This window comes from Notothenia rossii (assembly GCF_949606895.1).
Source record: "Notothenia rossii genome assembly, chromosome: 6".
NCBI lineage: Eukaryota > Metazoa > Chordata > Actinopteri > Perciformes > Nototheniidae > Notothenia > Notothenia rossii.
In genome coordinates, this window is record NC_136909.1 from 13,042,577 (window position 1) to 13,065,466 (window position 22,890).

The 22,890-nt window shown below is 41.1% G+C and overlaps 3 protein-coding genes across 4 annotated transcripts; 2 read left to right on the forward strand and 1 right to left on the reverse strand.

Annotated features, from left to right (window-relative positions):
• The first annotated feature begins 208 nt into the window (after positions 1-208).
• On the forward strand, positions 209-14,850 carry LOC307044069 (clustered mitochondria protein homolog). Of its 2 annotated transcripts, none has more exons than XM_079689105.1 (29): positions 209-311; positions 1,213-1,357; positions 2,973-3,082; positions 3,224-3,395; positions 5,257-5,394; positions 5,830-5,978; positions 6,184-6,338; positions 6,560-6,682; positions 6,820-6,952; positions 7,055-7,147; positions 7,617-7,783; positions 8,265-8,444; positions 8,928-9,365; positions 9,458-9,531; positions 9,626-9,730; positions 9,817-9,917; positions 10,008-10,160; positions 10,259-10,321; positions 10,429-10,667; positions 11,103-11,187; positions 11,312-11,465; positions 11,591-11,730; positions 12,034-12,114; positions 12,253-12,378; positions 12,464-12,573; positions 12,679-12,772; positions 13,057-13,182; positions 13,288-13,361; positions 13,972-14,850. In XM_079689105.1, exons 2-29 carry the CDS (start codon positions 1,312-1,314, stop codon positions 14,621-14,623), a joined length of 4,281 nt encoding a protein of 1,426 aa, XP_079545231.1. In that variant the 5' UTR covers positions 209-311; positions 1,213-1,311; the 3' UTR covers positions 14,624-14,850. The 2 variants fall into 2 exon arrangements, with proteins under 2 accessions (XP_079545231.1, XP_079545232.1); XM_079689106.1 differs by having other exon boundaries at positions 214-311; positions 1,241-1,357.
• Positions 14,851-15,413: 563 nt separating this feature from the next.
• On the reverse strand, positions 15,414-17,191 carry srrd (SRR1 domain containing). Its single transcript, XM_079690144.1, has 6 exons — positions 16,774-17,191; positions 16,644-16,684; positions 16,342-16,535; positions 16,160-16,258; positions 15,856-16,007; positions 15,414-15,766 (listed from the first exon to the last, which is right to left on the reverse strand). Exons 1-6 carry the CDS (start codon positions 17,061-17,063, stop codon positions 15,502-15,504), a joined length of 1,041 nt encoding a protein of 346 aa, XP_079546270.1. The 5' UTR covers positions 17,064-17,191; the 3' UTR covers positions 15,414-15,501.
• A 64-nt stretch (positions 17,192-17,255) lies between these two features.
• Positions 17,256-22,584, forward strand: tfip11 (tuftelin interacting protein 11). The gene is made up of 15 exons (XM_079690140.1): positions 17,256-17,392; positions 18,124-18,329; positions 18,531-18,699; positions 18,796-18,952; positions 19,062-19,189; positions 19,276-19,437; positions 19,656-19,847; positions 19,953-20,135; positions 20,411-20,545; positions 20,640-20,743; positions 20,862-21,030; positions 21,142-21,385; positions 21,505-21,647; positions 21,772-21,937; positions 22,078-22,584. The coding sequence occupies exons 2-15, from the start codon at positions 18,124-18,126 to the stop codon at positions 22,422-22,424; spliced, it is 2,505 nt and encodes an 834-aa protein (XP_079546266.1). The 5' UTR covers positions 17,256-17,392; the 3' UTR covers positions 22,425-22,584.
• Positions 22,585-22,890: the final 306 nt, after the last annotated feature.

Below are 22,890 nucleotides of genomic sequence, written 5' to 3' on the forward strand. Positions count from 1 at the left end.
CGGAAGAAATAAAGGGCATAATCATCATTTTTGTATAAATAATATTCTTAATATATTAATACATTTATTATTCAATAATCCTTTATCAAGAATTCTCCAAAAACCACCTTTAAACATGTATCACACAAGAACCGAACCATCCTGGGTAAAAGGTACATTTACGAGCAACACTCAAAGGCAACATGAAACCACACAACATCATCAGGCCGCCGCCCCCTATTAAGCTGACGTTTGCTATGAGTTTCATTACTGTTTTTCTGCAGTAAACACGAGAGGCGTACAAAGTTCAGATTTCAACAATGTAGTTGAAGGTAAACTTAACTTGTAACATTTCTACATCAATGCAGTCATTGTGAATTGAATGATTGTTGTGTGGTAGCTGTGTTACATTGTTATGAACCAAAATATAGGCTTATGCCTGTGGTTGTCTAAAGGAGAATTGTATGTCGTTTTTTCAACTGTAATATCCATGTTATGTCGAGCACTTGCAGGAATAAGTAGGTGTGTGTTTCGAACTGATGCATGCTAGACTTTCCTGTCTTTTATCTGATAGGTAACTAATACCAGGGCTTAACATGTTGTATATGTAGATGTTAGGAGGAATGTAAATCAATACAGCATGGCATTTTAGCAATACCAAAGAAGTGACTTGCTCCGCCCTACCCAGTAATCAATCTATGTTTGGTTTGCACTGAGATATGCCCAGGTATGTGTGCAATGTGAATGTAGAAGGTGAAGGCCTCTCAACAACTACACAGGCACACCCGATTGTGACAGGTTAACTGTCTCGGGACAGCCTTCATCATGAGTGTAACAAACAGTATTCACCCGAAGGAACCGCTTTGATCTTAGATTAGACTGATAGTGGTTAGTTAGATAGCGGTCTCTCTGTTATCATAAAATCATGTGATTCACAAAATAACATTTGTAGTATGAAGTACTTCAAGTCAAGAGTGGCGTGTGTTTGTGTGTGTGTGGACACACCCAGTCCAACAAAGTTTGAGTGACTCTCAGAGTAATGACTCTGTGTGGAGCAATACGAGGGTGTGGCTTTTTCACTCAGGGAGAACAGATAAGCTGCGTTTTCCTTGTAGAGAGAGGGGCAGGAGTCAAAATCCTCACCAGACAGACGTTTACTTTCACTCTGCTGGGCTCTCTCAACAATCCAGCTGCACTTCTCTTCTCACTCTCACTCTGTGTGCCTTCATCCAGTAGTTTGAAGCAAGAATTTTTTTTAAAGGAGAAGCGTCTGCTAGCACAAAGAAGTCAAAACACAAGAGGACAGCTCAAGAAAAACTAAAACACGCAGCCATGAAGGACAAAGTGAGGAGAGGAGGAAGAAATCATGCCAAGACTGGTGAGAAATCCCTGCAATGTTTTCTCTTTTCTGCTTCTCTTTCTCTCTTTGTGTCTCTTGTTGTTGCATTTTCCTTTTCCTTCTTTTTTTCGCCTGCTGCCTCTCTCGCTGGAGAATGTGAGGAGGGGGGAGATTTAGCACTGCACTGCTGCCCTGAACATGGCTGGTGCTGTTTTCTGCTTTCACCAACTTTTTAACCACTGGAAGATCTGGTCCAATCTGGTCTGCTGTTCTAACTTTTTACGACGAATGTATGCACAGAGACAGATGCTGAACCAACCTGAAAACCTTAGACAAACTGTAAATTCTAGGCTAAGAATGTTAATGGAGAGAGAAGACAGATAAAAGCTTTTATTGAAATCTCTGTATGATATTTCTCCAAAACTAGAAACGTCAACAGCCTAAACTACCTATGCTTTGCTATAATTTCAAGTGAGTCTTTCACCTTGGTTGAACCTTTTTAACCCTTCACGAGTCAGAATGATTGAATTCAGGAAGAGTGTGATAACCATTCTTCAGGTGAGATCAGACCTCTTGCATGATGATGTTAAATTCTACCACTTTTATGGTACAAACTAACCACAGAAATTATTGGCAAAATAAACTCTCCAGGCCTGAAAACAATGCTACTTTCTGTAGTAGTAAGGCTTCAGTAGAAAAGAGGCTGATGGCTCCTTGCCCGTAGAGAGGAGGGAACTTATTCCAACCAATCGTGAACAGAGAAACTCTTTTTTGGGTGCTTTTCCAGTTTTAAACTAGTCCCAGACTGACATGAAATCTAGCAGCAGGCTTATGTTCATGCATCCATGACTCTAAGCATGCTATGCTGTCAAGCTCTAGGTTTATATATGTTTATAGGTGTTTTGGCATCCTGCTGTCTCCACATGCCAGCGCTGGGTGTGGTTGTCCCTTCACGCTGAGATGACATAAAGACTCATAGGGAAATTCAACAGGTTTAGTCACACTGCAGCTTAACGAACAAGCTACAACCTGCTCCCCCTCTGGTTCTGCGTGTGTGTTATGAAGCAGGCACGCCCCACTTTCTCTCAAGGGAAGCTTCTTACATACATTTGCCCTAACCCTCCGGCACTCTCACACACACAGACTCTGTAGTTAAGCTGATGATAATGTAAGAGGAGATCAGCACACTTGTCTCTGCGGCAACAGATGATCTGAACATAATTCATTCATTCTTCCATTCATTCCGATACTCAAGTATTGTCTACAGCAAGGCAGGTTTTCAGGATGAATATTGCATTTTACTAACTGTCCTTTACTTTATTTATTTTTAAACCTTTTATGCTCTTAACCTTTTATTTTAATTTTTTATATTGCCATTTTTTATCCAATATGCTCCTTTTAGATATCTTTTTACTTATTTTTCCTTTATCGCTTTGTGAAGCACCTTGAGATGACGTTTGTCTTTAAAGTGTGCTATATAAATCATATGTATTATTATTATTATTATTATTATTATTATTATTATTATTATTATTATTATAATAGTGAGCTGGAAGCAATCCAAGCATGTAATGAGTTGAAGGCAGGAAAACAACCTCAACTATTTCCTTGTCGAGTGCAATTCCTAACTTGGTTGCTTTTCTCCTTTAAACAGATGCAGTGAGCCCGACTGGTGGAAAAGATGCTGTTGGTATTAAGCAACTTGAGGACACATCATTCCCTGTGAAGATCCAAGGAGCAGGAGTAGAGCCATTTGACTTGCAGGTACACAACTAGACTGCAATGTCCTCCTATTCACTGCTTTGTTATAATAATTTGACACCATTTTTCAGAGACTATACTTATACATAACAGTTTTATATTCGGTATGTTCTTCTTTCTGAGTGTAATTATGTGTCTTTGTAGGTCCATGGCTTTTGGCTTGTTCAGGATGCAGTAATGACTCTGCTTTTGAAGGATGAGGTGTGTCCCCGTTCCAACTTGTCTTTAGCGCTCGCTGGTACGACTCTGGACCCGCTTGCAGAACTGCAAAGCCTAAAGGGGCTTAAGCCAGGAGCCATCATTCGCCTGGTGGAAGGTATCATACTCGGAGAATTCTCTTTTCATTCTGCTTTATGTCCAATCTATATTTTTGTATTATTTTCCTTAATAACTGTGATGTCAGTATTTCATGTTTTTAGGGGGGATTTCTTTTTTTAAATTTGCCTGGCAGCATAATTGCATACTCAAGCTGTATTAAATGACTTACTAATACATTTTTAAATAGGGCTGCCCAATATATCATTTTTCATCTTACTGTCTCGATGATATGTAACTATAATCCTAATTAATGCTGCTTTTTGTTTCCAGTTCAATGTTCAAAAATGAATGTTTTATTTAGTTCAACAAGCATTTTGGTGTATTTTTGCACTATAATAAAAGCAGCAGAAAGGCAGATCTAAGTACACTTTATAATTTATTTATTATAATTTACAATCTTATCACAATATTCATCAATGAGTGCCCTTATTTTAAGCAGTTTTAGCTTTTGAACACTAACAATGAATGTATTTAGTTTTTCTTTGTACTTTTACCAATACGGTTTATGCTCTCCTGCACGTCCCCATGTGTCCTAGCATGGGCGGCGCCAGGATTTTTTTGCTGCAGTAGCTTAGCAGTTGCTATATGACAGCACGGCGTTGCTAGTTAATTTTCGAAATAAACAAACAATACCAGTGGGCCAAGCACAAGCCTGTTCATATTCGTTCACCGCTATTCAAGATTACAGATCACGAGCCTTGGAAGGGACGGTCTTTCCCTAACTCCCACCAACAACATTTTCTAAATAACTTTACAAATGTACTAAACTGTGCACATCTGATAACTGGCATAACTATTAACTTGGACACGCTACAATATTATCATTAATATTTACATTAAAACATTACTTTGCAAGGTAAGCACAACCAAAATAAGTTTGTAAAAGCAGAATTTGAACACTGTTTCTGTGCTCCTACAATATTTTTGTATAATACCATTACACCCTGAGCGTACAAGTACACAATAGCGATCGTTCACTTTTTCAACTGTCATATTTTGGCATTTAACCTCCACACACACACACACACACACACACACACACACACACACACACACACACACACACACACACACACACACACAGACACGTGCTCCGTTGGAGCGCAATCTGTGTTCACATACTGAGAATTATAACAACATTAGCCAAGTAACAGTTTGCGCTTTAACTTACAACGACCCCTGATAGATCTCGCGAGAATGTGTATAAGTATATATAGATACATTTTCATAACAAAATAATGGGGTTGCTAAGCCGTTGCTAGGCCAATTGTTGGAGTTGCTACAGCAACTCCAAGCTACCCCCTGGCGCCGCCCCTGTGTTCTAGTCTGCATAAGCTGAATGTAGGATAATGGTGTAATGATTAATTATAGAATCAGAATATACAACAAGATTACTCTAGTCCTTATATTCATCACACCCATCGTCCTCTCCCTTTCACACCCAATAACAACTCTCTCATCTCATTGTAAATAGCTGACTCACCTTTTCTGACTCATCTTAACGAGGTTTACCGCTGCAGAGAGTTCAAATTTGTGCCAACAAATTATTATTCTTCTTGCCAAATAGCTGTTGAAACAATAAAAACCAACTACCTCGTCATCTTTTATTAGATGCAGTATATTGACTCAGACTTGTGTCTGTGAGAATACACACCATTGACTACATGGTACTTAATATTACTTCAATCTAAACAGTCTTGAACTCATGTAAGGGGATCATGACATCCAATGATAATACTCTTCGGAATGATCTTGAATCAAATCTCTCCTGTGCATTATTGCTGTAGAAAAACAAAGAGGGTCCACAGTTTCATTAGGGAGAGGGTCACATTTATAACACCACCTTGTGACTTTTTCAGAGCCCTACACCGCCCGCTCAGCCAGGCACCATCTGGCCCGAGTGGTGGAGCTGCTGAGAGCGCCTGGACCTCAGGATGCACTCAGAGAGGGACGCTCCCCCAGCATACTGGAGACACTCACACACACACCAACACCAGGTACACACACACAATGCACTTAGACAACCAAAAAGAGATACAAAATTAACAAAAAGCTCTACTTTGAAAAACTGCTCTTAATATTAGTTCACCTTACAACAAAATACAGCCCCTCCTTAAAATCGTTTCTCTTACCCCTTTTGAACATTTAAATATCAACCCTAAATGCAACATTTTGGGGCCTTTTTACATAACTGTATTTTCTTTTACATCTTAATTATCCTTATTTGGCTATAAATCATCTTCCATTATCCCTACGTTTGAATGGATTTTATTATTTTGAGAATGCTCTTTTTCTCTCTGTATATCTCTTTGTTTTCCTTTTCTTTTGTAATTGACTTACTCTCTCAAGTGTAAATAAAGTTTGAATGAATGTCTTTCTTTACTATTGTGATGATGATGAACTTTGATAATCTCCTCTCATTACTGCTGAAGACTCACCAAATGGAAAGAGCCCGAAACGCTCTCTAAGCAACACAAAGACAGAAACCAGCAGCCAGGATGGAGCTCCGCCTGAGTTCCTCCTCCCTGGATCCTTGGACAGACCCCTCATGGGTCTGCTGCCACACAGCTCCCAACACGACGTACGTAACCACCGGAGCCTCGTTTCACACTGTGCCAGACACACACACACACACACACACACACACACACACACACACACACACACACACACACACACACACACACACACACACACACACACACACACACACACACACACACACACACACACACACACACACACACACTGGCTGACTCTCTTTATCTGAATCTCTTTCTCATCAGGCCCCCAGCTACCTGAAGGACTTGTCTCTCAGCTGTTGGAACCCGATTCCAGGACACAGGAAGCTGCAGGGAGACTTCCTGTACATCACCGTGGTGACAATGGAGGGACGGCGGTGTGACATCACTTCCTGTCCTAAAGGTTTCTTCATCAATAGGTAAAGAAACAATATTAGATTAAATGTATAATTACAATCTCCCTTCTATAGGTACAGTTAATAATGATAATATATGACAACATTTATTCATTCTAAAAGAGTGATGTACCCTTCTATCTGAGTGAATGAAGGAATAAATGGCAACACAATAATTAGACTTTAAGAAGATATATTTTTTATTTAATCTTTTATAATGTTCTCCTCCCCCTTCTTCATCTCAGGTCTACAGAGGAACTGTTTGACCCTCGTCCCTCACAGTCCTCCCCAGTTTGTCACTGTTTAACTGATCTGCTCTGTCAAATCAGCTCTGCCTTCAAACAAGCTTTGACTACACTCAAAAACAGGTGACATTACTATATACTGTATACATATTTTCAGAATCCTGAAACAGTTAGGGCTTTGGAGTGTTGTATGGTATTATATGATTCACTTGAGATTTATGATTATATGATGATATTAACTATTGCATTTCTTCCCTCAGGTCTCAGTTGCCTTCGGTGGAGGTGATGCCCACTCCCTACCACACCCTGAGCTGGCTCGGGCCTCCCTGCGCCTCTCGCACCCACAAGAACACCTTCAGCAGACTGGGAATGGATGATCAACTGGAAACACAGGTTATTTCTAACTAAAGTTGTAAAGCAAAGTTGTGACTTTGTATTGTGTATCAAGCTGCTGGCAGTGATATTAAATGTGACTATGTGTGGTATTATCTGTAGGCTCCTGACTGGAATGAGGAGTTGCAAGCTGCCAGAGATCTTCCACAAGGCAGTCTCGAGGAGAGGCTGCGGAGAGACAAAACGCTGCTCCAGGTAACCAAGAAGGAATGAATGAATGTTAATGTGTCAAACATGCTAAGAAATAAGAACAATAGGAATCCATGAGCGGGATCTGGTTGAAAAGGAAAGTAAAGTAGCTCTTAAACTGCTGTGACAATGTACCCTTTTTAGGATAATGTTGCTGCTGCCCAATTGTTTTGGTTTTTATTTCATATCGTGTATTTTTTATTATATATTTCAATTGTATTTCTTTCAAATTATGTCCTGTCTTGTCTTTGCCTTTGTTTTTCACATTTTTGATGTACGATGGTTTAAGGCATGCGTGTCTTGTAACTATGTTGTTTAAAAGAATGAAAAATGTATAAACAATTTGTTTTAAAAAAAAAGAAAGAATGCCAAACCACAGCAGGACAGTTCAGGACACGTTTTGGCCTTTCAACATCCTCTGTAAACTCCTCCACGTCCCTTCATTCGTACCTGTGTTTGTGTTGTTGTTTTCCAGGTCAACAGCGCATTTGCCAGGGCTGTGGCGCAGGGGGCAGAAACAGTTGTAGATGGCTTTGTGGAGCCAGCGAATGGAAACACTGAAGACCCAGCTTTCCTGTGGGGAGGACTGTTCATCAGCCAGGGGGCAGCAAGCACAATGTTCGGTGGGGAGAGGGGTCGCAGGTGAGAGCAGATCACAAGTTCAGTTACAAGATTGTACAGACATTTGCTCTTAAAGCTACGTTAGGCAATTTATTTAAGAAGCGTATTTAGTCCGATTCGTTGAAATGCCTTTTACATCGCGAAGCAGTCAATGAATCAAAGGTTCTCCAAAAAAAGGCTGGGATCTGTGGCTGTTGCAGAAATCCCATTCAATTATTTCATTTGAGTCACATGAAATGATTTAATTCCCGTGTACCGGCATGCCCTTTGCCAGACTTGTACTCAGCGTGCGTCACCGCCGTCTTCAACAAGACTTGGCAGACAAACTGTTCGAATCATTTAATGTTAACTTGACAGCTGTGAGTTGTATCCATGTTGGTTGTCTTAGCCCAATATAATATTATGCCTCTGATTTTATGATATTAAAACGTGTTTGTTTCGCTCTGTGAATGAAATTGATTTGGACCTGATTATCTAAATGTTTCCTCATTTCTACTTGCAGGGCTGCTCAGAGGCTGGAGCTCCAGGGCGTGCAGGCCTACAGTGATCTGGAGGGTCTGCAGGGTCTTCACACTCTGCCTACAGCCATCGTCGACTACAGGGGGGTTCGTCTGTCTGCTCAGGGTCTGGCCCCCGGGCTGGAGGGCTCAGACCGGGACCAGGCAGCTGCTCCTGCCGAAAGGTATAAGACTCATTATTCAACAGTCTAATGTGGTACTTTGCGATGTCACAAACACACTTAAAATATATTTTGGGATCTTCATAGACATTTTGAGAATAAATCAACTACACAATCCTTAAGATTCATCTTTAAAGTTGTCTTTCTTTTTGGAAAATGATTCCAACTCTTTTTACTGAAAATTGGGAAATATTTTCATCACAGCGGCATGTTAAAACAAGGCATTGCACGTCATTTTAAAAATAAACAAACATGAAATATAAACATCACAAAATAGAAAAATTAAAGTAAAAAAAAAAGTAAAATAGTGTATTTAGATGCAGAGACAGCCTGTAACCATTCATATACCAAAGCAAACAAATATGTTATTTGATTGATGATTTAAGAGCTGCTGGATTATTTAAAAGGTTGCATCACATGTGTTGTATCAACATCATGTCTATATTTCATTTTTTTCTAATTATTCTTTCTTATTTTGCTCTACAGAGGCTTGCTGTACGGGGTGAATGCAGGACCTCAAGAGTCCCCCCAGCGCAAGCGACTGCTGGAGCTCTTGGCTGTGTCGGCCAAACATCTCTCTCTGCAGAGATATGTTGTTGTGACGTCCAACAATTACAAGGTACCACTGTTCACCTCTGTGGACGCACAGGGCCTGCTGGGGGCTGATGGGAGGTTCTACATACTGGACGTGTTCAGGACCTTCCCAGCTGATGCAAACTTCTGCCCAGACGTTGAGAGAGAAGGCCAGGCAGTCACTGAAGACGAGGAGAGTAACAAAAAGTCTGAAGAGGGCGAGGAGGAGAAGGGTTGTGTCAAAAAAGGGTGGCCAGAGAATTATCACTCAGACTCTGGGCTTCCCAAGAGCTTCCCTCACGGACTCTGCAGACTGAGGCCAGAGCTGGTGCAGGCCTTCAAAGAGCACAAGTGAGTTCCATATGAAAAACAAATACTTTAAATTCAGTTTTAAAAAAACGTCTTTTCTGTATGGTTGACGTTTTTTTTTATTCTTCTTTTAGACATTGCCAGTTCACTCAGCATGTCAGGGAGCTGTTGGAGAAGAATGGAGGCTTTGAAGAATGTGCAATAGCTAGTAAGAAGTGATTTAGTAGATGTAACTGATACCAAAATCACAACTATTACGGATCTTTTGGCCATTATATTGAAATATCTCTGTATAATTGCAGGTGATTCTCGGTCCACTATTGCAGTACGAGCTGCTTGTAAAGAAGTGGGCTCAGTCAGCAACATCATCTTTGAGATGCGCCTTAATCCAAGTGTCTTCTCTCCAGGTAGAAAAACTAAACACACACACTCAAACACAAATAAATCGTTTACCATAACACAACATAACATGGTTCTTGTGCTTTATGTTTAGAAGTATCCTTCCCTCCTGGTGATAGTAAGTCAACAAATCTGCAGGAGAGGTTACTGAGGGAAGCCGCCGCTTTCATCGTCACACATCAGATACCAGCCTTTGTAAGTTGATCCATTGTTTACATTCTATAATGGACACAGCTTTTGCAAACATGAAACCTGCTAATCATACGTGTGTGTTTGTGTGTGCAGGTGGAGTATTGCCTAGACAGCAATGAGGCACCAATGGATGGAGCTTCTCTAAAACAGGCGCTACATCAGAGGGGCATCAGCCTCCGCTATCTGGGCCATGTGATGACCGCCATCAGCCAATCCGAACACAAGGAGCGCCTGAGGCATATAATGGTGTGTTTAATTACGAATGAGTTCAAACTAAAACTAGTGTTTCTGATGTTATCACCCTCTTAACTGTGCTTTCTAACACCCTCTTTCCATCTAAACAGAGAGCGGTCATAGGGGACATTTTCACCCGCTCAACAAGGAGAGTGTTCAACAACTTCCTCCAGGTACTTGACAGTATTCTGCCCAGAGCATGTTTGCATACCTCAAGTTGCTTTGCAGGTGTAGGTCCTCACACAAAAATGAACTACAGCCTCCGGTTATGTCTTTGCAGGGTGTGGACGTGCCTAGCCTCTCTTCAGCTGTCAGTCACTTCCTCTGCTGCCTATTAGTTCCCCACTTCACACCTACTCCTGTGGGGGAGGAGACCAAGAAGAAGTCTAGGCGGCGCGGCAGAGGGCCCGGGGCGGGGGCTGCTGAGAGCTCACCCTGGAGCACGCTCACTGGGGCAGAGCTGTGGACCCTGCTCTGCCAGGAGGCTGCTGAGACATACAACATCTCTGACAGCCTTGGGTGAGCAAACAGCCTTTGTTTGTAGTCCCCTCATGTTTGTTTGTTTGTTACACAAAGGCTCAGAGTCCATTTTGGAACAAGTTTGAGATTTTGATCGTCTTTGTTTTCCTCATGTCTCAACTAGTGCTCAAGACGTGAGGACCCCACAAAGTCAACAGCAAAAACAATACATAATAGGACCAGAAATAGTCATATTTATACATATTTGATAAGAGTGAGACAGAGTAAAAAAAGAGTCCATTTACTTCAAATTAATATTAAAATACAAGTGAGTTCCTTCCTACTTGTTTAGAAGAGGATGGATACTGTGTTCTAAAATGTTTTGCTGTTTATAGGATGAATTGCTGTACAGGCTAGTGGCTTATTCTTGGTCAATGCTTATGACTTTTCTTGCTTTACAATTTAAGAAACACATGTCATTTTTCTCTGTGACAGCTCTGGTCCAAACCACCTGGTGGAGCACTACGGTCTTCAGAAGCTCTCTTTGCTCAGAGAGTTCTGTTTAAAGACTGGAGTACAGGTAAGAGCAAACAAATAGTGAGGTTTTTATAAACATTGACTCAAAATTGAAAATAGCAGATACAAAATTGAAAAGACTTATACTAAAAGGGAAAGTATGTTTCTTATTTCTCTGTCTACACTAGTTGAGACTGAGAGACTACATCCTCGACAACCAAAATAAAGCTCCCATTGGTCCAGACGACGTCCTCAACATCTTCCCCGTTATCAAGCACAATGAAATGCCAACTGTGGATGCTTCAAAAGCACACCGTGCTGCAGAGAGCTTCATTAAGAAGGGTAGGTCAATAAAGAAGAGTCCTTGAGCTCCAGATTCTTGTATCTGTAATCCTTGTGCTACATGAGCCTTTTGAACAAAATGTAAATTAAATGTAAATTCACAACGGTATGTTTCTCAACTGCAGGTCTGCTGGATCAGGCCCATGAAAAGCTCAAAGAAGCCACCTACTTGTTTGGTAGAGTGTGTGATGACCTGAACCCAGAGTCCTGTTTCTGCCACACCCTGTTGGCCAAGGTGGCCTTTATGCAGGGCAAAGCAGCTGAGGTAGGCTAACTGTGCTAAGCATTAGCTGCTACATTAGGCAAGTTATTGACGTGTTTTGAAATGAACACATTCGACAAACATTTGAGACAGAAATATTGTACTTGTTACTCTACAACATATATCTGACAGTATAGTTAAAATCACTTCAAAAGAGTTTACAAAGTGAAAGAGTGTACCATGACACTATGGAAAATGTAAAAATGTCGTAAAAAACGAAAACAAATTTCACTTATTGAAATAATTGTTTATACATTAAGCTGTCCATTAATTATTGTCATCACCGTGGCTTCCTTTGTTCTAAAGGCTCGCAGTGTCCAGCTGAAGGCAGTGGTCATCAGTGAGAGAGTGCTTGGCTTCGACCATCCAAACACTATCCAGCAATACGTGAGTATACCTACATATTGTTCTTGATGCTGCAAACCCCTGGTCACTCTGAGATAGATACAAACTGTATATTTCTAGAGACTTTTAATGCACTTTAAATGTGTTTGGAGTGTGATTATTCTCATTCGTTCTATGCAGGCCCTCTTGGCGGTGTATGTGTTTGCTGGAGGGGAAACAGCCCTAGCCCAGAAGTGTCTCCTCAGAGCTCGTCTGCTTATGCTAACGGTCCACGGAGAGGACCATCCCTACATCGCAACAGTGGATGTAAGTTACAACACCTATAGCGCACAAAAAAAGATTTGAACAATATCATTTTTTGACAATGACAATCCTCATTGTTTTCTTGCAGAGCTGTCTTGGGTTGGTTCTGACTGGGGATCTGAGAGGTCAGTTCTTAAAGAACGCTCTGAGACTCAACACCTCCTTCTTCGGCTCCTCACATCTGCACACTGCTCTCAGGTAAGCTTGCATTCATACTTTGCAATAAAAGTAATAAAGTTGAGCTATTTTGTCCCGTTTTCTAACATCACACAATTCCTTGACGTGTTTTTCGTGTCTGTACAGCGAGCACCTGGTGGCCCACTGGATGTGTAGCAAGGGTGACTACAGGAGTGCCATGACCCATGAGAAAGAGGCCCTCGCTGCTTTCACCTCCATAGTGAGTACATCTATTGAAATTATATGAAAAATAATGTTGTGGTAAAGGAAAAGAATCCTCCCAAACAAATTCTCCAACTAACACAGACAAACAATACAACACAAATGATGCACACAAAATACTTGTTTAAACAAATCTGTTATTTTCATGTTTCTACTGGTAAAGGTGTGAAAACTGTGTTCCTGTTTTTCAGGAAATAGTTTTTATAGGTATCCTCTTAAATCATACAAACCTCTGTGTCATTTGCGCATTAGAGTAATCTTATGACATATGTCTTTTCTCAGTTTGGAGAGGATCATGCTCAGACACGCATCAGCAAAGAGCTTCTGTGCACAATAACCAAGCAAGCAGTGAAGGTGGAGCGCTCCCTCCGGCAGGCAGGAGCCGACTGCACGGAGCAGGTGGTGGAGGTAAGCCCAGGAGCTCAGTCTGTCTCTGAAAGCATTGACATGTTTGAATATTACAAAGTTAAAGGGAAGTTTGTTTATTAATCTCCCTGTCCTCTCGGTCCTCAGTATCTATCCTCCAAATCTGACACTGTGCTGGAGCAAATGGTTCTGGTGACAGGGATCAGGAGCATCACACACAGGTAAATATATGTATATGTATATGATATGTTTAAACTTGTTGAAGCAATGTGACCCACACTCTTGACCCGCAATTCTGGCATCAATTGGTTGATGATCAATAGTGATTTTTGTATCATTGTAAGAAATTACCCAAAAATCCCTTAAATTAATTTATTTGAAGAATTATGAACAAGATATGTTCTTATTGCAAATGTGTGTACTATCTATACTGAAGTAAGTAATGGTGATACTGTCTCAGATCTATTTTGGCATAGCTTTCTTACTTATAGTCCAACGAATGCACACATATTGCTACATCTGTGATGTGACTGTATCTTTTCCCCCAAGATGTATGCTACTTAGAAATGGGCCATTCTGCACTAAAAAGTATTTTTAATACTCTTTTTTTTGTTCTCCTGGACTTTTGTTGCGATTCCACAAATAAAATAAAAAGTTGAATCACTATTTTAATAATAGTGATTACACTTTATAACTTTCAAACACTAAGTCATGCATTCACTTTTTCAAAGATACCATCTGCATAGCTACCAGCCTTTATTGCTATTACAAAAATGTAAGAAAAAGTATTTAAATGTTTTGGAAGCCACTTATTAACGTGTGCTTTCACAGGGATGGGCTCCAGGAGTATTGGAAGAAACACAAAGAACTAAAGGCAGCAGTGGCAAAGGAACTTGGATTCATTGTAACCAACGGGGTCGTCACCCTGATTGCTAACGGAGAAGAGGAAAGCTCAGATCCAAACACAGGAAGCGGGAAGGAAGCTGAGCATGGAGGAAGCCCAGCGGTGAAGAATGCCAGCGACAGCCAACAGGAGCAGCCAGAGGAAGAGAGCTCAGAGAAAAGTGCTGCCATGACTAATGGTCATGTAGTGGAGCCCGCTGTAGAGAGCCAGCAAGGGGAGAAAGAAGATGTAGAGGGAGGAGAGAGTGACAGAGCTTCAGATGCTGAGGTCAATATTGTGAATGGGGGGTCAGATGTCAGTGATGCAGGACAGGAAACGGAGTCCAGTGCACCAAATGAAGTAAACGGCAACATAGTCAATGGGGATGTAAAATCTAATGCAACAGTTGATGAGATTAAATCAGAGTCAAATGGGGTTAATGGTGAGATCAATGGAGCCTGTGACATCACTGCAAAGCATTCAGTCCTTAAGAGCAATGGAACCTGGGCAGATGTTGTTTCCAAAGCCAATGGAGCAGCAGACACAGCAGTCAATGGAACAGCAGGCAGTGTCACTGCTAACGGAGAAGCTGAAGAGTGAAAACATGTCAAACAGGAACACAGTGTTGTAGTCAAGTTTTTCTTAGTCACTGCTGTAAGATGACACTCTCCCAGGATCCCAGATGTATTATGATCCGATAAACTAAAGCAGGCAACAGAATGAGATGATGAATATTACTTTTTGCTGAAGGTGTTTTTTCCTGATTCTGGGAGAGGGCTGTACTGTTGAGTGTTATTCTTTTTCAACAATAAACTTTTTACTGGTTACTCTGGTTATGATGTTGTTTTTTTAAATACCTGGGTGTAGACCGGATGTGTTTTTTGCCATTTACAAGAAATGTGGTATGCATTACAAAACATACCTGAAAGCATGGGACTCCAAAATGGGGTTTATGACCCCTAGGGGCTCCTTAGAGTTACTGCAGTGTGTGCCAGAGTAGATATTTTGAAAACTCTTTACAAACATTAAAATATATCTGAAAATGCACATCAAAGTACAACTATACAAACATATAATTAGCATAATTAGCATGGCCTATGTGTGAAAAAGAACCTTAACATTTCCCCATTGATGACAACAATGACAACTGATTTTGATAATTGTAAAACCGTTGGCAGCGACACCCTTGATATAAACTGTAGCCTGCTGCAGACTAATGCTCTGGAAAGTTAAGTCTAGACGATGTTGGATATCCAGTGATGTCCCACCTGCTGAACCAGTGGGAGCCACACCCAGCTTCACCCTGAACAGGTGTGGCTGGGTGTGCTCAGAAACCGTAGTGTGTTGAGAACATTCAGATTGCATTTATCCAATATTTTACAAAAACACCTTGAGGCAAACTTTGATTTTATTGAAAGAGTCTCCAATTACAGGTAGGGCTCTCTTGTTTAAAAAAAAAAAATGGCAACAACATAAAGTCAGTTTACGGTTCCTCCCCTTTCTCCCACATGTGTTTCGCTCTGAATTATCTCTAAATCAGGACAGTGTTGGTACTGTGGCTCAGGCGGCTCTGCCCAGGTGGATTGTGGGAGACGGTTAAGGCTGCTGGCTGGAAAGGTGATGACTGCAGTGTCACTGAAGACGTCAATCAGACGGGATGGACAAGGCAGCAGTCTGTCCTCACACACAGACACAGCCTGAGTAATGTAGATGTAGTCCCGCTTGAATTCTCTCTCGATTGTTCTGTTGGGATGACAGACAGGGAATGTAACCTCACCTCAGCTGTCATTTATTTAACATAATTTCCCTCACTTATGTCTTGTTGTACTAACCTGTCCAAAATGCCATTGAAGCTGTTTCCAATGATTATCATCCGAGGAAGACATTGAGTACTCCAATTTTTCCACAGAAGGTTGTTGTACAAAGCTTTCCCACAATGCATTAGGTAAAAGAGTGTGGGCTTAGTCGCCAGACGCTTTCCTTCCTGCAAAATATAGGGAGACGTTCATCGTATTGTTAGAGTTTCAACATCTTCAACAACACAGGCAGATTAATTATAATTGTATTTGAACGATTGTATGTGCAGGGAACTTGCAGTTTTTGTACATGTATAACAGGTAAAAAATAATAACTGACCTCATTTTCTTTGAGTACAGTCAAACCCAGCTGCATTAACACATCCCTCTCTCCAGATGAGAAGGCGGGGTCATAAATAAAGCAGTCCTTCAGAGGAATCTAAAACAAAAGGTGAAGTCAGACAGAGAACTCAATGAACAGGGTTTCATTAGTTATCTCATGAGATAAACACATCCTCTAACCTGTCCTGCGTCCAATAGCAGCAGCAACATGGCGAGCTGGAAGCGAGCTGAGACACACGAGGAAAAGGAGCCAAGGCCATAACACACACAGTCCAGATGTTGAAACAGCTGGCCATCTTCTGTGGGGCATTCAGGGTCCCTGTCCTCTTGAGGTTTTGAGAGCTCTACTGATCCTAGTGCCACCAGAAGCTGCTCTGAAGACAAGAGTCCCCAAAAGGGTCACTGAGCTGCATGATAAATGACTCCATAGTCAAACTAATATATTTGGTGATACTGACACCACTTCAGAGTAGCCTACTCACCTTTCCACTGAGGCCAAAACTCCTCGCATCTTAGCTCAGACCTGCAGAAGGAGGGGATTAGCAATGTTACTGGTTACAACATGAACAATTAATGATATCCCTAAGGTGTCTGCTTAACTGGACTTCTTACACTGTGTCTCTGATTCTTTTTACAGTTTTCCCGATGTCCAGCGGCTCCTGGCAGCATCTTGAGTTTGAGGACACCTGAAGTGGTTTTGATTTCCGCGCTGCACCTTTTCGTCGCCGGGCAACTTGCCACTGTTCCCCGGTGTCCGACATCTGTTTTAATTCTCCGGTGACCCATGTAAAAACGTATAAATATTCCTTTACAATATATTTTCCATTAACAAAGTTCTTATGTGAGTGCTTCCATTGGCTGGCGAGTCTAAAGTCATACGGATTATTTTGAGTGCAACACATACTTTTTCTCTTCCGATGTCATGCCAAATAGTAAATCGTGTTTGTAAAATTACTTGTTTAATAAACAAACTATAGACGTGTAGGTTACATATATTAAAAGAAATGCCAATACGCTTTATATTATAATAATGATATAAATTAGCGATGGAAAATGTATGGGTACAAAGTTCGCTGTAACACCGGCAGCTACGGTGACAACCGGAAGTACTTGTGTTTTCGTTTGTAGAACGAGTTGCTGCCTGGTTTTGGCTGCATTACTTTTTTTATAACTGCCGCGGATTAATTCATCTGTTACTTATTTCCACGAAGAAGGATAACTAACGTTTCGGGTGAGTTATAGAAAACTGTAATTTGTTTTATATGTGTCATTACGCAAGTTTCTGGGCAAAGCGAGCAATTATCATAAGCTAACGCTAGCTATTGCTAGTAAATATTAGCTTTCTTCACGTTGTATCAAATCTAATTTAGTTATTACAAAACAACAATTGAGTTGCATAATTTGCTAACTATTAAAGTACAAATACACCTTAATCGTTATTAACCTCACTGCATAACCACATGATCACAGCTATAAAGCATTCAAAATAGTCTAAACCTGCAGGAAGAATTCAAATGTTCTTGAAAAGAAGTTACATTCCTGGACATTTTACTAGATTCAGAGTCTAATTGTAATGTTTTTTACAATTTAATTGCCAAAAGTCGTATCGTGTAAACATGTTAAAAATGCTCTTTTAGTGATCTTCCTATACAAACAATTTAAATTGATCATAACTCTCATAACTTTACTTGGCAAAATATTGATGTCATTTTTATTTATTTACTAATTCTCAAAATATAATATATATTTTTATTGGTGTTGAAGCGGCTTCTCTTGTAAAATAAACTGCTTTATTAAACAATAAACAATTCTTTATTTTTTTTTATCGATTGTTACTTCATAATACAAGCTTTCAACCACCTGTTTTGGCTTTCATTTGCAGATAGAGATTGTGCGCCTTATTACTACAAGAGTTACGCCACTTGAACTGTCTTCATCCTTTATTTTTTGTGCCATGCAAAGATGTCGATGTCCCATCTATATGGGAGGCGGGAGGAGGAGGAGGAAGGTGTGGAGGTGGAGAGCTTTGAGGTGACAGACTGGGACCTCGCCAACGAGTTTAACCCAGGGCGTCAGAGACATAGGCCGACCAAGGATCAGGCCACCTACGGGATCTGGGCTGACAGAGACTCAGACGAGGATGAGAGGCCTAGCTTTGGTGGCAAGAAGTAAGGCATTCTCTTTGTTCTTCTACTCCTAACAATTGAAAATCTAACAGGAAGGAAACACTATACAAAGGGGAATAGACTTCAAAACAAGACCCCATTGTAGTCGGCCCAACATAAATACTACACATAAACACCAACTAGTGCTTAGTGACTTTTCAACTAATTTTAACAAAATGTATCAATTGTTTGTGTTTTCTCCAGCTCCAAAGACTACACTGCTCCAGTAAACTTTGTAAGTGCTGGACTGCGTAAGTCTGCAGCAGAGGAGAAACAGCAAAAAGCAGAAGGAGGCTCTGATGACTCAGAAGATGAAGGTCCTTCAGCACCGCCACCCCCCCCTCGCAGCACTGCACCCAAAAAACTCCAAATGGTAGATTTTTGTTGCGTGTTTGTTCATGCCCATTGAAGTGTTTTCTGCTACAGTGTTTTGTGAAGAAGGATTTCTTTTTTCTTTTTTTTTTGCTAGGTTAATTTCCGGGGGAACCAGCCCCAGAGGTTTGCAGGTGGCATTCAGTCTGGGAAAGGCCTTGGTACCTGGGAGAAGCATACGAGGGGAATTGGACAGAAACTTCTGCAGAAAATGGGATACCAACCAGGCAAAGGACTGGGCAAGAATGCTCAAGGTGGGTAGCCCTGGGTATGCTATGTTATTTAGATATTTGGTAATATTGTGTGCTTTGTTGGAGCAACAGACTAGAGTTGATATAACCTGACACCCTTTTATTTCTACAGGTATCATAAACCCAATTGAGGCAAAACTTCGTAAAGGAAAGGGAGCAGTGGGTGCCTATGGCAATGAACGAACCAAGCAGAGCCTTCAGGACTTTCCTACCGTTGACTCAGAGGAAGAGGAGGAAAAGGTAGTTAGAATAACATCATAACTATGAGATTATATAGGAGTATCATTCAATATCGATTTTTAATGTTATTTTAAACGTCTGTGTAGGAGTTTCAGAAGGAGCTTGGCCAGTGGCGTAAGGATCCGGCAGGCTCTGTAGGAAAAAAGAAACCAAAGTACTCCTACAGGACTGTGGACGAGCTAAAATCTAAAGGCAAGCTGGTAGGACGCACTACAGCCGTATCCGCTGGGGAGCTGGCACAGGTCAAGGTACGTTTGAAAAGACTGGCATTTACACTTGCGTCATCTCACAGGAATTATATTAAATCATTATTGAATTAGGCTGCAGTGCTGTAATAACAATCTGGAACTTAAGTCAATTCTGCTTTTATACTGGTACAGTCCCATTTGGATAACATTATATTGTGGATATAGGCTGCCATTTTATCTCTGAATCTCATTTACCCCATATCGGTTCCCATTTCTAGGTCATAGATATGACTGGAAGAGAACAAAAGGTATATTATAGTTACAGTCAGATGACCAACAAGCACAGTGTTCCAGATGAAGGTCCACCAAGCCTCTCCACTCAGGATCAGAAGGGATCTGGCTTTGCTCTCCCTGAACTCGAACATAACCTGCAGCTTCTGATAGACCTCACAGAACAAGACATATTACAGGTAAGACTGAGGCAACCAAAAGCATCATTACTTTCTATGTACCACTCTGCTACTTCTTATACCACATGCTGACATATTTAACACCGTATTTTCCCCCTCCTGTAGTCCGCCAGACGTCTGCAGCATGAAAAAGATGTAGTTGTGTCTCTGAGCCATGAGTCACGGGCACTGCACAGCAGACTGGAGGCAGAGCAAGATTCCATCCAGAGAATAGAGGCCGTTCTGGAATTGGTGGGGCGTTTTCCTTCTGGAGAGATGGCACCTGGCGAGGAGGGACCCAGCCTGCAGGTACAAATCTTTTTTCTGCAGTAATGTATACAGTGAACACAAAAAGACCGCACCTACTGTCATCAGACTGTTTCCGTTTTGTAGTCATTGCTCTGTTATTACATGCTTAACCATTGATTCATTCATTGTTTTATACTTGAAAGGTCTTGAGGGGCGATTCTCATTTAGTAAATTATATAAACAAACAAAACAAAACAACAAGAAATAAATATACATCCAGGGAAGGTGTCAGCTGCAGTTTATATATGTAACTGTTTTGCCTTCCCTTCCTTCAGGAGTGTGCCCGGATCTTTGAGACTTTACAAACAGACTATTATGAAGAATACAAGACAATGGGATTGGCAGACCTGGCTGTAGCGGTTGTACAGCCATTACTCAAGGACAAACTTCGGTCCTGGGACCCTTTGAAGGTAGGTTCTTGCAACTATCTTTTCTGATGCAACTTCAACATTTCTCGTTAATAATGATGCTACCACTTCTCAAACTGAATTCTTCACATTTCAGGACAGCTCCTATTGTCTGGAAGACATCGGTCAGTGGAGAGCAATCCTTGAATCTAGAGACTTCCACAGTAGTGCCCCAGATTCAAACATGGACCCTTACCACAGGTCACTTTAAACAAAATCATATAAAAGCTTTGCTCACATGTTTATGCTAATTAGGTATACTGGCTAGGTATTACAGTCTGTTTTAAACAACATGTGTGTCCTGTGTTTGTTGGTCCAGGTTATTGTGGGAGGTGTGGATCTCAGTGATGCGGCCCTGTGTGACGGCCTGGCAGCCTCGTAACGTGGGGCCAATGGTGGACTGCGTGGAGTTGTGGGCTCCTATACTCCCTCTGTGGATCCTGGATCACCTGATGGAGCAGCTGATCCTCCCCCGGCTACAGCGAGAGGCAAGATACACCTCTTTAAGACACTCTTACTTTGATGTACAGAAACATAATTCACTTGTGGATAATTACGAGTACATTTCTAAAATATATTTCTGTGTCTTGTTTTGATAGGTGGATACCTGGAACCCTTTAACAGACACAGTGCCCATCCACTCCTGGATCCATCCTTGGTTGCCTCTTCTACAAGCACGTCTAGAGCCTCTTTACCCACCAATCAGGAGCAAACTATCCAATGCCTTGCAGCGATGGCATCCCAGCGACACTTCAGCCCGCCTCATCCTGCAGCCTTGGAAAGATGTTTTTACTCCAGGTGCATGGGAGGCCTTCATGGTGAAAAATATCATCCCTAAACTAGGTATGTCTTTTATAAGTGACACCTTTTAACTATTCCAAAGCAGGGGAAGAATATCCCTACATTATTATCCTTCCCTGTCCCCCCCTGGTTTCTTATTTTGATGTGATGTTCCTCCTTAGCTCTGTGTCTGGAGGAGCTGGTTATCAACCCTCACCAGCAGCAGATGGAGCCATTTCACTGGGTGATGGACTGGGAGGGCATGTTATCCCCCTCCAGCCTGGTGTCGCTGCTGGACAAAAACTTCTTCACAAAGTGGTTGCAGGTCAGTAAAGATCAGAAACTATGGGAATGCACTTAACTGCAATGGGTTATTGTGTGTACTTAATTTGACTGATTAAATGTTTTTGTTGACTTTGTTATGTCTGTGTGGGCTTTGTTGTTTTTAGGTCTTGTGCTCATGGTTGAGCAACAGTCCTAACTACGAGGAAATCACAAAATGGTACCTGGGTTGGAAAACCATGTTTAGTGACGCCTTGTTAACGCAGCCCCTCATTAAAGACAAATTCAACGAAGCTTTGGACATCATGAACCGCGCAGTGTCTTCAGGCATGGGTTCGTATGGCAGCGTCTCAGAAAATAAACATGGAAACTATAGAACACCATCCTTGTATAAGATATATGACAATTCATCTCTTTTTTTCTCTCCGTTTCAACAAAAAATAAGACTTAACTCATGATTCTCTTATCCACAGGTGGATACATGCAACCTGGTGCAAGAGAGAACATTGCATACCTCACACAGACGGAGAGGCGAAAAGACTTCCAGTATGAAGCGATGCAGGAGCGTAGAGATGCAGAGAGTGTGGCTCACAGAGGAATCAGCTCGGGTGTGCCAACTAACTTCAAAGATCTTATCCAGGCAAAGGCAGAGGAGAACAACATTGTCTTTATGCCCTTAGTGGCTAAACGGCACGAGGGCAAACAGCTGTACACCTTTGGGCGTATTGTCATCTACATCGACAGAGGGGTTGTGTTTGTGCAAGGAGAGAAAACTTGGGTCCCCACGTCCTTGCAGAGTCTGATCGATATGGCCAAGTGAGGGACGACTGACAGATTCCTTATTCTGCTTATTGTGAAAGAGAATAAATAAATAGAAACTTTTGCATTCTAGATAACTTCAGTATGCTGATCATTGTCAAATGTGTTTTGTACATTTTTATAGTGTCACCAGTACTGTGAATAAATAACTTTTCAATGTATTTGGTGTGTATTGTTGCTTTTTTTTAAATACATGTTTAATGTAAATAAGTAACTATCTTGAAACAAAGTATGCATTATAATACATACACTGTATGTATGTATGTATGTATGTATGTATGTATGTATATGAAATAAGTTGTTTTTCGGAAGGGTTTGCATTAAAAGCTCAGGTAAATCTTTATATTGTATATTTCTAACTAAAGCGAAATTTGTAAGTGAGAAAATATGGGTTTATGTGGTTGTCTCTTTAAATGTAAAACAATATGTACAAAAAACGATTGAAATGTATTTACAAGGACTATGAT

Coding starts and splice junctions, on each gene's coding strand:
- LOC307044069 (XM_079689105.1), top strand. CDS start 1,312: ATGAAGGACAAAGTGAGGAGAGGAGGAAGAAATCATGCCAAGACTG. Junction 7,784..8,264: donor GGTGGGGAGAGGGGTCGCAG/GTGAGAGCAGAT, acceptor TTCTACTTGCAG/GGCTGCTCAGAGGCTGGAGC. Junction 13,183..13,287: donor GCACGGAGCAGGTGGTGGAG/GTAAGCCCAGGA, acceptor CTCGGTCCTCAG/TATCTATCCTCCAAATCTGA.
- srrd (XM_079690144.1), bottom strand. CDS start 17,063: ATGTGTTGCACTCAAAATAATCCGTATGACTTTAGACTCGCCAGCCAA. Junction 16,536..16,643: donor GTTTTGGCCTCAGTGGAAAG/GTGAGTAGGCTA, acceptor TCTTGTCTTCAG/AGCAGCTTCTGGTGGCACTA. Junction 16,259..16,341: donor TGCTATTGGACGCAGGACAG/GTTAGAGGATGT, acceptor CTTTTGTTTTAG/ATTCCTCTGAAGGACTGCTT.
- tfip11 (XM_079690140.1), top strand. CDS start 18,124: ATGTCGATGTCCCATCTATATGGGAGGCGGGAGGAGGAGGAGGAAGGT. Junction 21,648..21,771: donor TCTTCACAAAGTGGTTGCAG/GTCAGTAAAGAT, acceptor TGTTGTTTTTAG/GTCTTGTGCTCATGGTTGAG. Junction 21,938..22,077: donor CGCAGTGTCTTCAGGCATGG/GTTCGTATGGCA, acceptor TCTTATCCACAG/GTGGATACATGCAACCTGGT.